This window comes from Athene cunicularia (genome assembly GCF_003259725.1).
Source record: "Athene cunicularia isolate RWA chromosome 5 unlocalized genomic scaffold, athCun1 chr5_part1, whole genome shotgun sequence".
In the NCBI taxonomy this organism is placed as follows: domain Eukaryota; kingdom Metazoa; phylum Chordata; class Aves; order Strigiformes; family Strigidae; genus Athene; species Athene cunicularia.
Window position 1 is genome coordinate 12,921,208 of NW_020799101.1, and position 11,643 is coordinate 12,932,850.

The window sequence follows — 11,643 nt, forward strand, 5'->3', positions numbered from 1 at the left end:
CCGCCCGCAGCGGACCTGCCCGCGGGGCGAGGAGCCGTGGCCGGGCTCTGCGGTGCGCGCCCTCTGTCCTGCGCGGGCGCGGAGAGCGGAGCCGGGCACCCTGCGCAGCCCGGCTGGCGCGGCCGTCGGAGGGGGGAGGAAACCTGCACGGGCGCGGAGAAAGGAGGTCTGGTGGGGGTGTGTTAAGCACGCCTCTTATCTCGTCAAAACTTACTCCGGGTGTCCACAGAGCGCTAATGAGGGGCTTGTCTTCAGAAACCTGAAGATTCCTCTCCTTAGTCACTCACATCAGAGCGCCAACTTTTTCAGGAAAGACTGAAGCAAAAGCAAGGAAGGTAAAATATTTTACGTTTCTGAGGCTAAAGAGTTAAGAAAAACCCGGCACCAAAACACCCAAAATGCTACCTTTAGCAGTCTGCTACACACGAAACAGATCATGAAGAGACATTACTTTCACCATAAGGCAATTTAATTTCTGCATTTTATTCTGTGTCTGTTCCTTCCTCTTTTCTGTCTTTTTATTCTTCCTTTGAGCTGTCCCTTATGGAAACAGGCTATTTCTTATCCTTTATATTCCTTCTTGTTCTTTCTTTTCTTCCTTTAAAGAAGTTATGCTCGGTTTTAAGGATTCCTGAGGGACCTGTTTTCTGCTTGCTGATGTAGGCTTCCTTCCACCAGACCTCGTTTACCAATTTGTCTGCATTTATGTGAAGCAACTAGATATCGCTATAATATGGGAAGAAAACTATACAAACACCTGATTTTCCTCTAGAATTACAATGGGCTCGTTCAAGGTTACTTGCTAAAAACATACTCACTGGAAAGCACACATTACCTTCAGATAGCTCATTTACTGGTACTTGAAGGCAATGACGCCACTTAGGTTGCTTCTGCTAATGCTGGCTTTTAGTTTTCAGCAAGAATGGGGGAAGTGAAGGACAGAAAAAGGAAGAGCAGAGGATGAGGGGTGGGTTAAAAGACAACACTTCAGAGTAAGGTGTGCGAGGCATACACTGCTTCTTCAAAGCTCTCCAAAAGTTTTGGTATGTGAGGTAAGCTGTGCCTATCTGACTCTATAGGCACAGATTGCCTCCATGCCTTTTCTGCTTGACTTGCTTTCCTTTTATTGAAACATTTCTTACTGTTTTGAAAAGGTTATTCTGCCGTCATGGCTTTCACCAGACCGAGTCTTGCTGGGTATGGTGAATGACACTCTAGAGAAGTGAAATTGTGGAGTGGTAATGATGACTGCTTAATCCTTCACTCTGCCCTTCTGTGAACCTGTGGTTTTCTCAGGTAAATAGCAGCAGCTCTTTGTTAGTCTGCTTTGCTTTTATTCTTAGTTATTTGTTTACATTCAGGTTGTCATAGGTCCAAGATTACTTATTCCTCCCTTAGGTCACAAGTTCTCTGATGTGGAAGCTTTGTTGTGTTATACCTTAGTTTGTGGTTTTTGACCAAGAGGTAACATGGGTAGTTAAAAAGCTTACAAATGTTCTGTGATTTCAGTGATATTCCTATAGTAGCTTGACCAAGCTTGGTCAAGTGCAGGCTTTAATCTTTCTGCCTTCTATCCTAGAAATTTCTCCTTGTATTCTCTTTTCTTCAGACCATAAGAGTAGAGAGTCTGTAGAATTCATAGGTTTTATCTGTACAGTCATCACTGTCAAATTATCATCTCAAATTTGCATTGTAAATATATACTCTGACATCTGATGACACGTTTCTTCTATTTTCTGAGTTAAGTGCTGAATATCAGTTGTATTGTCCAAGACTGACATCTTATGAAAAAATCATTAGGAAAATCTTGTTCTCACAATCCTATATATATGATACACTATGATCACCATTGCAAACTTCAATTTTTGCATTCTCTTTTTCTTGCTTGTTTTTCAGGCTTTTTACATTTTTTTTGCATAGATACACTGTTAGGCAAAAAAACTAATCTCTTTTTTAGAAAGGCTCTACCTTTTACTCTTCTGTGTCTCAGGGGTGCCTCTTGGATTGCTTCAATTAGGACAGATTACCATTTTCCCATCACTGCTACTTACTTCAAGAGTGATCTAAACAAAATGTGCTAATTTTATTTCCGAGGGGTCAGAATCTTTTTTGTTAGAATGGAGTCTATCCAACATAACCAGAATCTGTTGGAACAGAACCTGTCCAAATACTAATCAAAAAATCATTTCAGAACAGAAACTTTGGTGTTCTGTAAATCCAAACTAATTCTCTTCTCTCCTCTCCTTCTACCTGAGCAAACCAAACTACAAATCATTTTTACTTAGCTTGTTTGTTGCCAAAACCACTCTGATCCAAACCTGCACAGTCTTCACAATAGATCTTGAAAATTACAGTAACTCTGTTATGGCAGATCTCAGTGATTTCTACTGAGAATAACCTTTTTTTTTTTTTTTTAAATATTTTGTTATCATAGAATGGTTTGGGTTGGAAGGGACCTTAAAGATCACGTAGTTCCAACCCCCCTGCCATGGGCAGGGACATCTTCCACTAGCCCAGGTTGCCCAAAGCCCCGTCCAACCTGGCCTTGAACACTGCCAGGGAGGGGGCAGCCACAGCTGCTCTGGGCAACCTGTGCCAGTGCCTCACCACCCTCACAGTGAAGAACGTCTTCCTTATATCTAATCTAAATCTACTTGTCTTATCACTACATGGTGTTGCAAAATGTCCCTCTACAGCTTTCTTGTAGGACCTCTTCAGGTACTGGAAGGCTTCTATAAAGGTCTCCTTGGACCCTTGTCTTCTCTAGGCTGAATAACCCCAACATTCTCAGCCTATCTTCATAGCAGAGGTGCCCCAAATCTTTGATCTTCTTTGTGGACCTCCTCTGGACCTGCTTGAGCTGGTCCATGTCCTTCTGATGTTAGGGGCCCCAGAGCTGGACACAGTATTCCAGGTGGGGTCTCACAAGAGCAGAGTGGAGGGGGAGAATCACCTCCCTCAATCTGTTGCAAGGTCTTTGCATTAGAAATTGGAATTGGAACCTCATGTAATTGTTGTCTGTGTATAGAGATCATCCAAGTATTAATGATTGTACTAATTTCTTCGCATAAAAATACTTGAGTCGTGAGTACAGGCTGAGGAGTGCTGGTCTAGTGAGCTCCCAAATAGTATGTCATTCTCAAGAAATAGTTTCATGGAAACCTTTGTCCCTTGGAAGATTTACTTGGAAACTTCTTACAGAAATCAGGGGCATCAGGTCATGAAAGACACTGATTGCAACAACTAAATCAAAAAAATATCTTCATGGATATTTGTCCAGAAACTGTGATATTGTTATTTCATTTGTTCCAAGAAAATGGCACACAACAAATCCTGCATTCTTAGACAGATTAACGAACATGTTCAAGGACTGAGCTGCTGGAAAAAGCAGACTGAGATTGAGAATTTAAGCTTAGTAAAAACTTTCTTTTGCACATTGAACATAGAAACAGAGTGCTTCAACCTTCTGGTCAGCAGCATGCAAACAACTTTGCAAAGTCTGAAAATACAGAAGCAGCAAGGAATTCCTGAAGTTCTGTCCTGGCTAGGAGTTTGTACTTGCAAGTGCCTGTTTGCCTACTGATGTAACACCTTTTGACCAGCGAGAAGTTCAATCAAGTTTTTATTTCATTGTTGCAAGGATCTGGAAATGGAGAATCTGCATCAGTGACAAGAAGCACAACATCAATATAACAGCTCCTAAAGGTCCCTGCAAACTCCTGGCAGCTAAAATTTGAGGGTCACAGAAGAGTTACATAGAAACCATATGTGAGACCCTACATGAGAGGAAGAAAAACCTGTGATTAATTTGGGCTATCCTTGTACATATTGCAAAGAGAAAGAGAAAGAAAAAAAGAATCAATGACAGGGGAAAGCAGCAATACTTTGTGAATGAGAGTATCAAAAACTCTAACATCAGTGGAGAGATCTATCCTTTATTTCTTAAAGGGATCTCATAAGCCATGGATATACACAGGCACAAAGTTTTAGGATCTGTTAGCTGGATTTACAAGTCCATACACTGTACTGTACTTTGTGAGATAAAAGTTCATCAGATGCAGCTGGAACCTTAAGGAACTATTTTACACTCTTTATGTTAGGCTGTCCCATCCTCATGTGTGACTGGTCAAGATGGGCTGAGCCAACCTACAAGCTTGTTGGGGTTGAGCAGAGCATCCTCTCTCTCCTTTTCTCCTAACCTCCTTGCCACGTCCCAGTTGCACAGTTGCATTTCTCTCCCCATGCCAGCTTTACTTCTGTTACCTCTGGCAATTCAGTGAGCTGATTCAGTACACTGTGCTGGCAGATGACTGTCAAGAAAAGCATGAAATGACTTCTGCTGTCCTTGTACCCAATTCAAGAACATATTTCTGTCCTCACAAAAGGCAACAGGTGAACGTAGACTTCGGCGGGAGGCAGGCAACGCATCTGGCACTTTCTGTATCAGGGCACAGAAACCGGAAAGTTTTTCTGCAAGAACAGATTTCACTACACACAGAAATAGCAGCTATCAACAGTTAGCTAGAGATTGCCAAAATATCTTTTTTGTCATGGTAATTTTTTCCTGTTGGAACAGTAGCCAGTGTGTAGAGTTAAAATATACAGTAATAATTTACAGGAGTTAAAGCCAAACCCATTCCACTGCATAGCACTGAAAATACTCATAACCTCCCTCTCTAACTATTGACAAAGCACTAGCTCAGTGCTATCTATCACCCAATTACTGTAGCACAGAGAATTCTGCCAGCTGTTTTAGAAAATACATTATATGAAATCTTGGCCACTCTGAAGACTGAGAGAAAACTTTCATCATTGGGGCAGGTTTCCACTGACTGTAGCAATCTTGATCAGAAAATGAAGGAAATTTTCCTTTTCTCAGTCTTAGGAAAGTCAGAGATTTTGCAGTCCCTCAGATAATCTAGCTCTTCTTTGATATTGTAAAGTAAAAGCCCTAAATGTAGAAATTTGAAATATTCAGTAGGATTTTACATTCAAAGTTATTCCACTGATAGATACATGCACCTAGCAATTAAAATACAGAGTCAAGAAACTACTACGTAAAAATCAAGACAACATAAAAAAACCTTATTCTTCTAGGAGGTTTTTTTTCCATCCTGCTATTTACAGCACAAAAGATGAGAAACTGGAGGAGAAATATATGTAGCATAGTCATAAAGTAAAATAAAATAGATTCAGGAAATAAGATTCTGCCACTAATGCAAGCAAAAATGTTATCTTCTCTGAAGATGTTACAAAAAGAATGCATATGTTTTTAAAGATATCTAAGCAAAAACATCTTTCAAAGACCTGGAAGGATATCACTGTCATTTTACATAGTACTGGACTGTCTGTACTTGCAGTATAGAATAATCCAGACAGGTTCATTGAAAGACAGTGTGAGAATTGTGGAAGGTCTTTTTTAGTCTAAAGAGTGAGAAATGCTAAAAGCTACATGCATCATAATGTGTGAAAACAGGAAAGACAGAAGTGAAAAAAATTGCAGTGGGCAGAAGTAATGGCCAGAAATTTACTTGGAAGAAAGATTCATTTAGCCTGGATATATAGACATTTTTTTTAAACACTGAGGTTGATCAGACAGCATGACAGTTTGCCACCAGAGAAGAGGCAAAATAATTAGATGTCTTTAAGGAAAGGTTAAGTACACTTATGGGAAGACTAATACAAAACCGTCATTGCTTGAAGCAGGTGTTTGGATTAGATTATCCAAAATGTCCCTTTCAAATGTTCCTACAATATCTTTTGGTCAGGAAAACATTCCTTTGCAAACTCATGTTAAAAAAACTCTGAGTCCTAGGAATTCTTAAAAGGTGCTTGACAGTCTAACAGATGTTAATAGTAGGTAGGAAGTTTGTATCATAGGATGTCCAACATGTCCAACAGGCTTTACCCACTTGGAAGTGAAGATAATGTTTAGTTTGTAATTCACACCACCTTGTTATGTTTTATTTTCCTGCAGTGTGAAAGATTTGGTGCAGTGAATATGCACCTAGATTCTTAACAGTCATGCAGTAAACAGAACATTTTTCTTAGTGATATTACATTCTAAAATATATTTTTAAGTACTTTCCTGGGGCTAGTAAAGTAATTTTACTTTCTGTATAAAACATAACTAGATCTGAGACTTCATTTCAGGGCAGGGACTGCCTGTGTGTACACAGGAGAGAAAGCAAGAGAGGGAGAAACAGTCTCTCTATTAAGGCACTATGTTCTTATGGTTTTCTGAATTGACAGAATAAATTATTCTGTCTTCTGGCTGAAAGGGTTATTTGTAAAGAAAAGTGTGCAATTTTCTGTGAGACAGACGTATATCAAAATGAACGGCTTCGTTTTAACCACGTGGAGTTTGAAATGATAGTGAGCCATTGAAGATTTCATGTCTGAGAGTGGGGAAAGTCAGCACTGAATCAGTGTTTGTCTTTTGGAAAATTGTCCATGTATAGATAATCCAGAAAGTAGAATCTACTTATATATGATCTCTATAATGTATATCTCTATATATGATATCTATATATGGATACTGCTCAGGAAAGCAAACAGGTACAGGAAAAGTATATAATAGAAAATGTATGAAGAAATCATTTTTTAAAATATAATTTATCAGTACAAAGTAGAGGTACTCTGACGGTTTACAAAACTTTAGACTCTGAAACATCTAGTGTCTTCTGATACAGTTCTGATAACAGTTTCAACGTGAACTCGGATACTTAGAGGTGCTTGCTGTTTTTAAAACTTTGAACTGGCCATGATGGAGGCTTTAGGTGCTTGAAATAGCCCCCAGAGAAGTAGGTGTTTGTCAAAAAATAAATAAAAACCAATCCACATGTCTTTCTAGACTCATTACTGCTAGCAGAACTCTAGCTGCTATTCAGTCTTTGATTTTTTTCTTAATCTCAGCTGGATTTTTTGCTAACTACAGAAGCAAGATGTTATTTTCACTCTTAGTGCTTTCTCTGGTTTTCTGCCATTTTAAAGGAAAGATGCTGTGTTTACTTCTGCTGTATACAACTCCTGAGTTCTATTGTTGCTATTTATATGCTCACATATGGGTATTTATTGTCTGCTGTTTCCCGTTGTATGGTGTTTTTACTTTGTCTTCTGACAAAGAAACTAGAACTTTCCTCTACTCATTTTGTGTTGTTTGGATTTTGTTTAGTTTTTTCCAATACATATGTTTATTTGCTCTAATTACTGTTCTTTTATATACTTCTACTAATACTAGAAATCAGGTTAGCTTAACTATGTCATAGTCCCAATTCACAGTTTCTTCTTTGGTTCTCCACTCTTGCATTATAAACATCACTATGCTATACAATTCTTTCTTTTTCCATAATGTTTCTAATTAGTTTCTCTGCTGCTATTTTTATTATGTGGTGTCATCATTATGGTTTTCACTGCTTTTTTAAATGGTAATATTAAACTATAAAATGGAACCTGAACTAAGTTCTATTTCCATTATTATGTTTACCCTGCATTTTGTCTAGGTCTATTTAATCCTTATTTTTGTTACAAGATATTATATAGCCATCAATTGAAAATGGTCAGCTTTGATGAAATTTCTACTGTTCTCTATCAATGCATTTTTACCTCCTAGGTAAGGAACACATGAAGAAACTGCCTCAAGAGTATTGTTCTAGTTGTAAATGTAAGGATAATACTTTATAACAATAGGTGTCATAAAAATAATTATTTGAGAAATAAAAAGAACCCAAACCAGAAGGAACATCTGATGGGAATAATAAAGCAGAGCATACCAGAAGCAGTCCTGTTTACCACAGCCAGAAGTACTCTTACTCAGTCAAACACCAAGGACAAGAACAACAGAGATTGGCAAAATATCAACCCTTTACACACATGTAATATAAAGAAAGTAATTTTCACAAAGATATACAACCTGTTTCCCTTGGTTTAGTTTATGTCTCAGCTCTGAATTTCCCAGGAAATTTTTCTTCTTTCTAGCCTTATCTTGAAATGAAAGAATTTACAAGTGAAGGACACATGTTCAATAAATGGTACCAAGTAGTATATTTTATATTGTTAATGCTGGTAAATACTTCTAGTCAGGAAGCCTGAATTCTCACATAACAAAAGGCACAACTTTTTGCCTTGTAATTCCTGTATCAATCCTAAAATATTCTATAACATTGGAAAAACAATCTTCAGTGAAAGATTTTCAATAAAACAAATTAACTACTTCAGTAAACCGATCCAGTACAGGAATGATTTTATAAAGCATGGTTTGAGATTAAAATTAGAAATTAATTAAGCAGGAATGTTGTTGTGCCTGAAACACTTCTAGTGAAGATTAAGTAGGTGGCTGAGGCAAGATTGAATTAGCTGTGATTTGTTTTTCCCGGAATCAGATTTAACTGATAAAATTTTTACAAATCAAATAAAGATAAATAACTCAACATGCAAGAAGAAGGGTTTTTACTCACTGCAGAGTATGCTGAGATCCTGATTTTGCATGAGTGTGTTGTTGGCTCCATTTCACAGAGAAAAGCTGAGGCACAGAGAAGGAAAGTAACTAGGCTCACACTCATAGCAATGTCAGATATGCATGGTCAGGTCTCCTGCATCCCTGTTTCTTCTTCTTACTATATTGCCACCTTCAGAGTGAACCAACAGGCTGGGAAAGAGGAAGAAATAAATTAGGAAAAAAAGAAAAGGAGCTATTCAGTACAGGTCATGTTAAAATCTGAAACTAAATACAGTTACCTTGCATTCTGAATTTCCAATCCCCAGTGGCTATTGCAAGGGAAATAATGGTTCTTTGTGTCAGAAGTGGGCACATCTTCAGTTTCCCAAAGTAATAAGATCTATGGATCTGCTGCTGGAAGGTCTATATTTTTACGTTCCTGAAATAGTCTTTTTTAAATGTTTGTCTTTTATCATCTTTTTCACTGCTACCATGAGTTATGCTAGCTTAAATTGTTCACACTTTCAAGTCTTCTATAAACTAATTGCATGTTTCATCTACATATTGTTTGTGAATGTAGAACACAAATATATACTTCTCTTCCAAGTGCAACAATCCTTAGGCATTTTGTTCAAAAGTGTGATTTTCCCACTATTGCCTTTCCATCTTCAAACAGAAATGTGTCATAAATCTTTTGAGTCCTGCGCTCTTGCATAATGCAGTTACATTGGAGAACTTAGTTTTCTGATTTAGTAATGTTCATTATTACTACCATATAGATTTTGATCTATGGTCCCTTTGAATACCTTATGAAATTAATTTTTTAGATGGTGATACACAGTGGACACAACAGGGCTTTGCAAACTGGAAACAGAACAAAGAACCTATCGTATATTACACAATCACTGACTTGCATTTTGCTTACTGTAGGTAAAAGCCATTAGTGACGAGGAGGAGAATAAATAGCTTTCCCTTCAACTGCAGCTCTGGAAAGCAGTGCCAAGCAGGTCTGATATGAAAGATACAAGCCAACTTTCGATTATATTTTCATAAATGCAGAAAACTACCTTTTTTTTTCCCCTGACATGACCACTGTATTGCATTGTTATTTCATCCGCTTTTGTCTGGTTTATGTGTATGTCTCATTTATTTTGTTGTATTTTATTTTAAATTTATAAATTCCTTAGGTCAAGGACTGCCTTTTTATATTGCATTTCTAAAATACTGGTCTCTGTGATGGGCTCTTAGTCATTTTGACAATACCAAGATGATTTAATGTTTGTGTTGCATTAAACATCTCACAATTACTATCAGGACTGTAACCTGACTGCACAGGGTGCTGTATAAATAGATAGAAAGGTACACTCTTACTCAGAATGTGAAAGAACACAAAAATGAAAGTAGAACAACAGACTAGGATACAACCACACCCAGATAACATGACCATGATGATCTAGAAAAGAATACACTATCCCCATGGCTCCGAAGGATGGGTTTTTCTTATTATTTCAACATTTGTGTCTGTTGCCAAAACTAAGAGTATATACAAAACCTGTGCAATGTATATTATTATATTGGTTTTGAGGCTGAAAAGTCAAGCCCTCAACAGGTAAGAAATGCAAGAATTAAAATGTGTATGCAAACTTAATTTGGCTTTTTGTGATTATGCTTTCTAATTCCATCTGCAATCTCATCATCACATACTGTGTTTTTTGGTGGCACATCTGCCTCATTGAGTACTCACCTATTAAATAGCTTTTCAGTATTTTGCCTACTCATGTGCTCCTGTGCCTTATCTCCTGCCCTTTTCAAAAACTGTTCTAAAGACAGAGTTACTGAACTTTCTCAGAGTTTTCATGCTGTTCATATTTCTAACAGCTACACAAATAGAAATGAACATATTTTCAGAACATCTCTGTAACATAAGGCAATACTCATACATCCATTTTATATCTGGAGGACTGAGGAACAAAAGAAATTAAAATAAACAGTTCCTGCTTGTTCTGAGTTGTCAATGGAAGACATTTTTTTCAGGGCATTTAGCACATTAGACATTCAAAGCACAGCTCTCAAAGACATGAAAGGCAATGTTGAAAGCACAACACCTTATCAATTCAGGCTGAAGTGAGACCCAGATAATGAGTAAAACATAATTGACACACATGAATAGTTTGGCTCTAGTGACTTGCCTAGCATCGTAGACAACATCATGAAGAGAGACAGGGTAGAAGAAAATTCTGCAGAGCTTTAATGCAGAGATCAGTTTTTCTTCTCCCACTTCCTCTTGTACACACCTTCCTAGCTGTGGGCCTGCAGACTGTACACCTTTCAAAGCACAGCATAGCTCATTTTCACAACAGGCTGTCCCATAAAACTGAGCCCTGATTCCTACTGCAGTAAAAGTGTGTGACCTTTAAGTAAACCTTCCACCATAATAAAGTCATTCAAGTAGGTTGAGAAAAGATTGGAAAGAGAAGTGTATTTCTGATGCTTTGTGAGCTTCATATTGTTTTAAAAGCAGTGTGAAGCTAACATTCTGCTTTTTTATTATTAATTTTTTGGTTTTAAATCAGAAACACTAGCATATTATCCTATAATGTGACATCACAATTGTGTCTTCATGGTTCCCCTGTGTTTTGACAGCATCTAGAGCTACTGCACAAAACTCTGAAGCTTGAACTAGTGAAGTAACTGCTGCCTATGGCAAGTTGTCCTTCTTGGTGGGGCAATGACACCTTTTGCTAAGGAATTTGCATGTATTTGCTGACAGCAGATTAATAGTGAGACTTAATTAATTCCGTTCCAGGCATAGCTCCTGCTGTTTCTCCGTAAAATCAATCCCTTCTGCTCCATGTTTCCAGCATTTCCTCATTAGAGTATTTTATAGCTCTTAGTCCTGTCTTAGTCTCTCTTACCCTTTCTTTGATTTCTCACACCAGTCTTCCTTTGCAATCAGTCCCACTTTCTTCTTTACTAATCTTTATGCAATCTGTCCTGCTCCTCCTTTTCCTCCCGTTGCACCACTTCTTTCTGGTGAGCTTCACCTCTTCATTTACTGCACCTCCTCTCACTCCCCGTGGCTGCCTCCTGTGTCTCCCTGTTCCCACCTAAGTGGTTCTTCAGCTACAAAGCTACACCCAGTATGTTTTCATTACAGGCTCCCTCCCAACAACCCGCTTGCCTGTCCAGTCCCAGTCCTTCCCCAG

At 38.1% G+C, this 11,643-nt stretch overlaps 1 protein-coding gene across 1 annotated transcript in view; it reads right to left on the reverse strand.

Moving 5' to 3' along the window:
• Positions 1–7,922, reverse strand: part of DLK1 (delta like non-canonical Notch ligand 1) — a gene marked incomplete at its 5' end in the record, with an annotated part of 19,873 nt that extends 11,951 nt beyond the window's left edge. The window contains one exon of the mRNA XM_026849246.1: positions 7,913–7,922. Coding sequence (XP_026705047.1) covers positions 7,913–7,922 — 10 coding nt within the window. The remainder of the gene's footprint in view (positions 1–7,912) is intronic.
• Between the last annotated feature and the right edge of the window lie 3,721 nt (positions 7,923–11,643).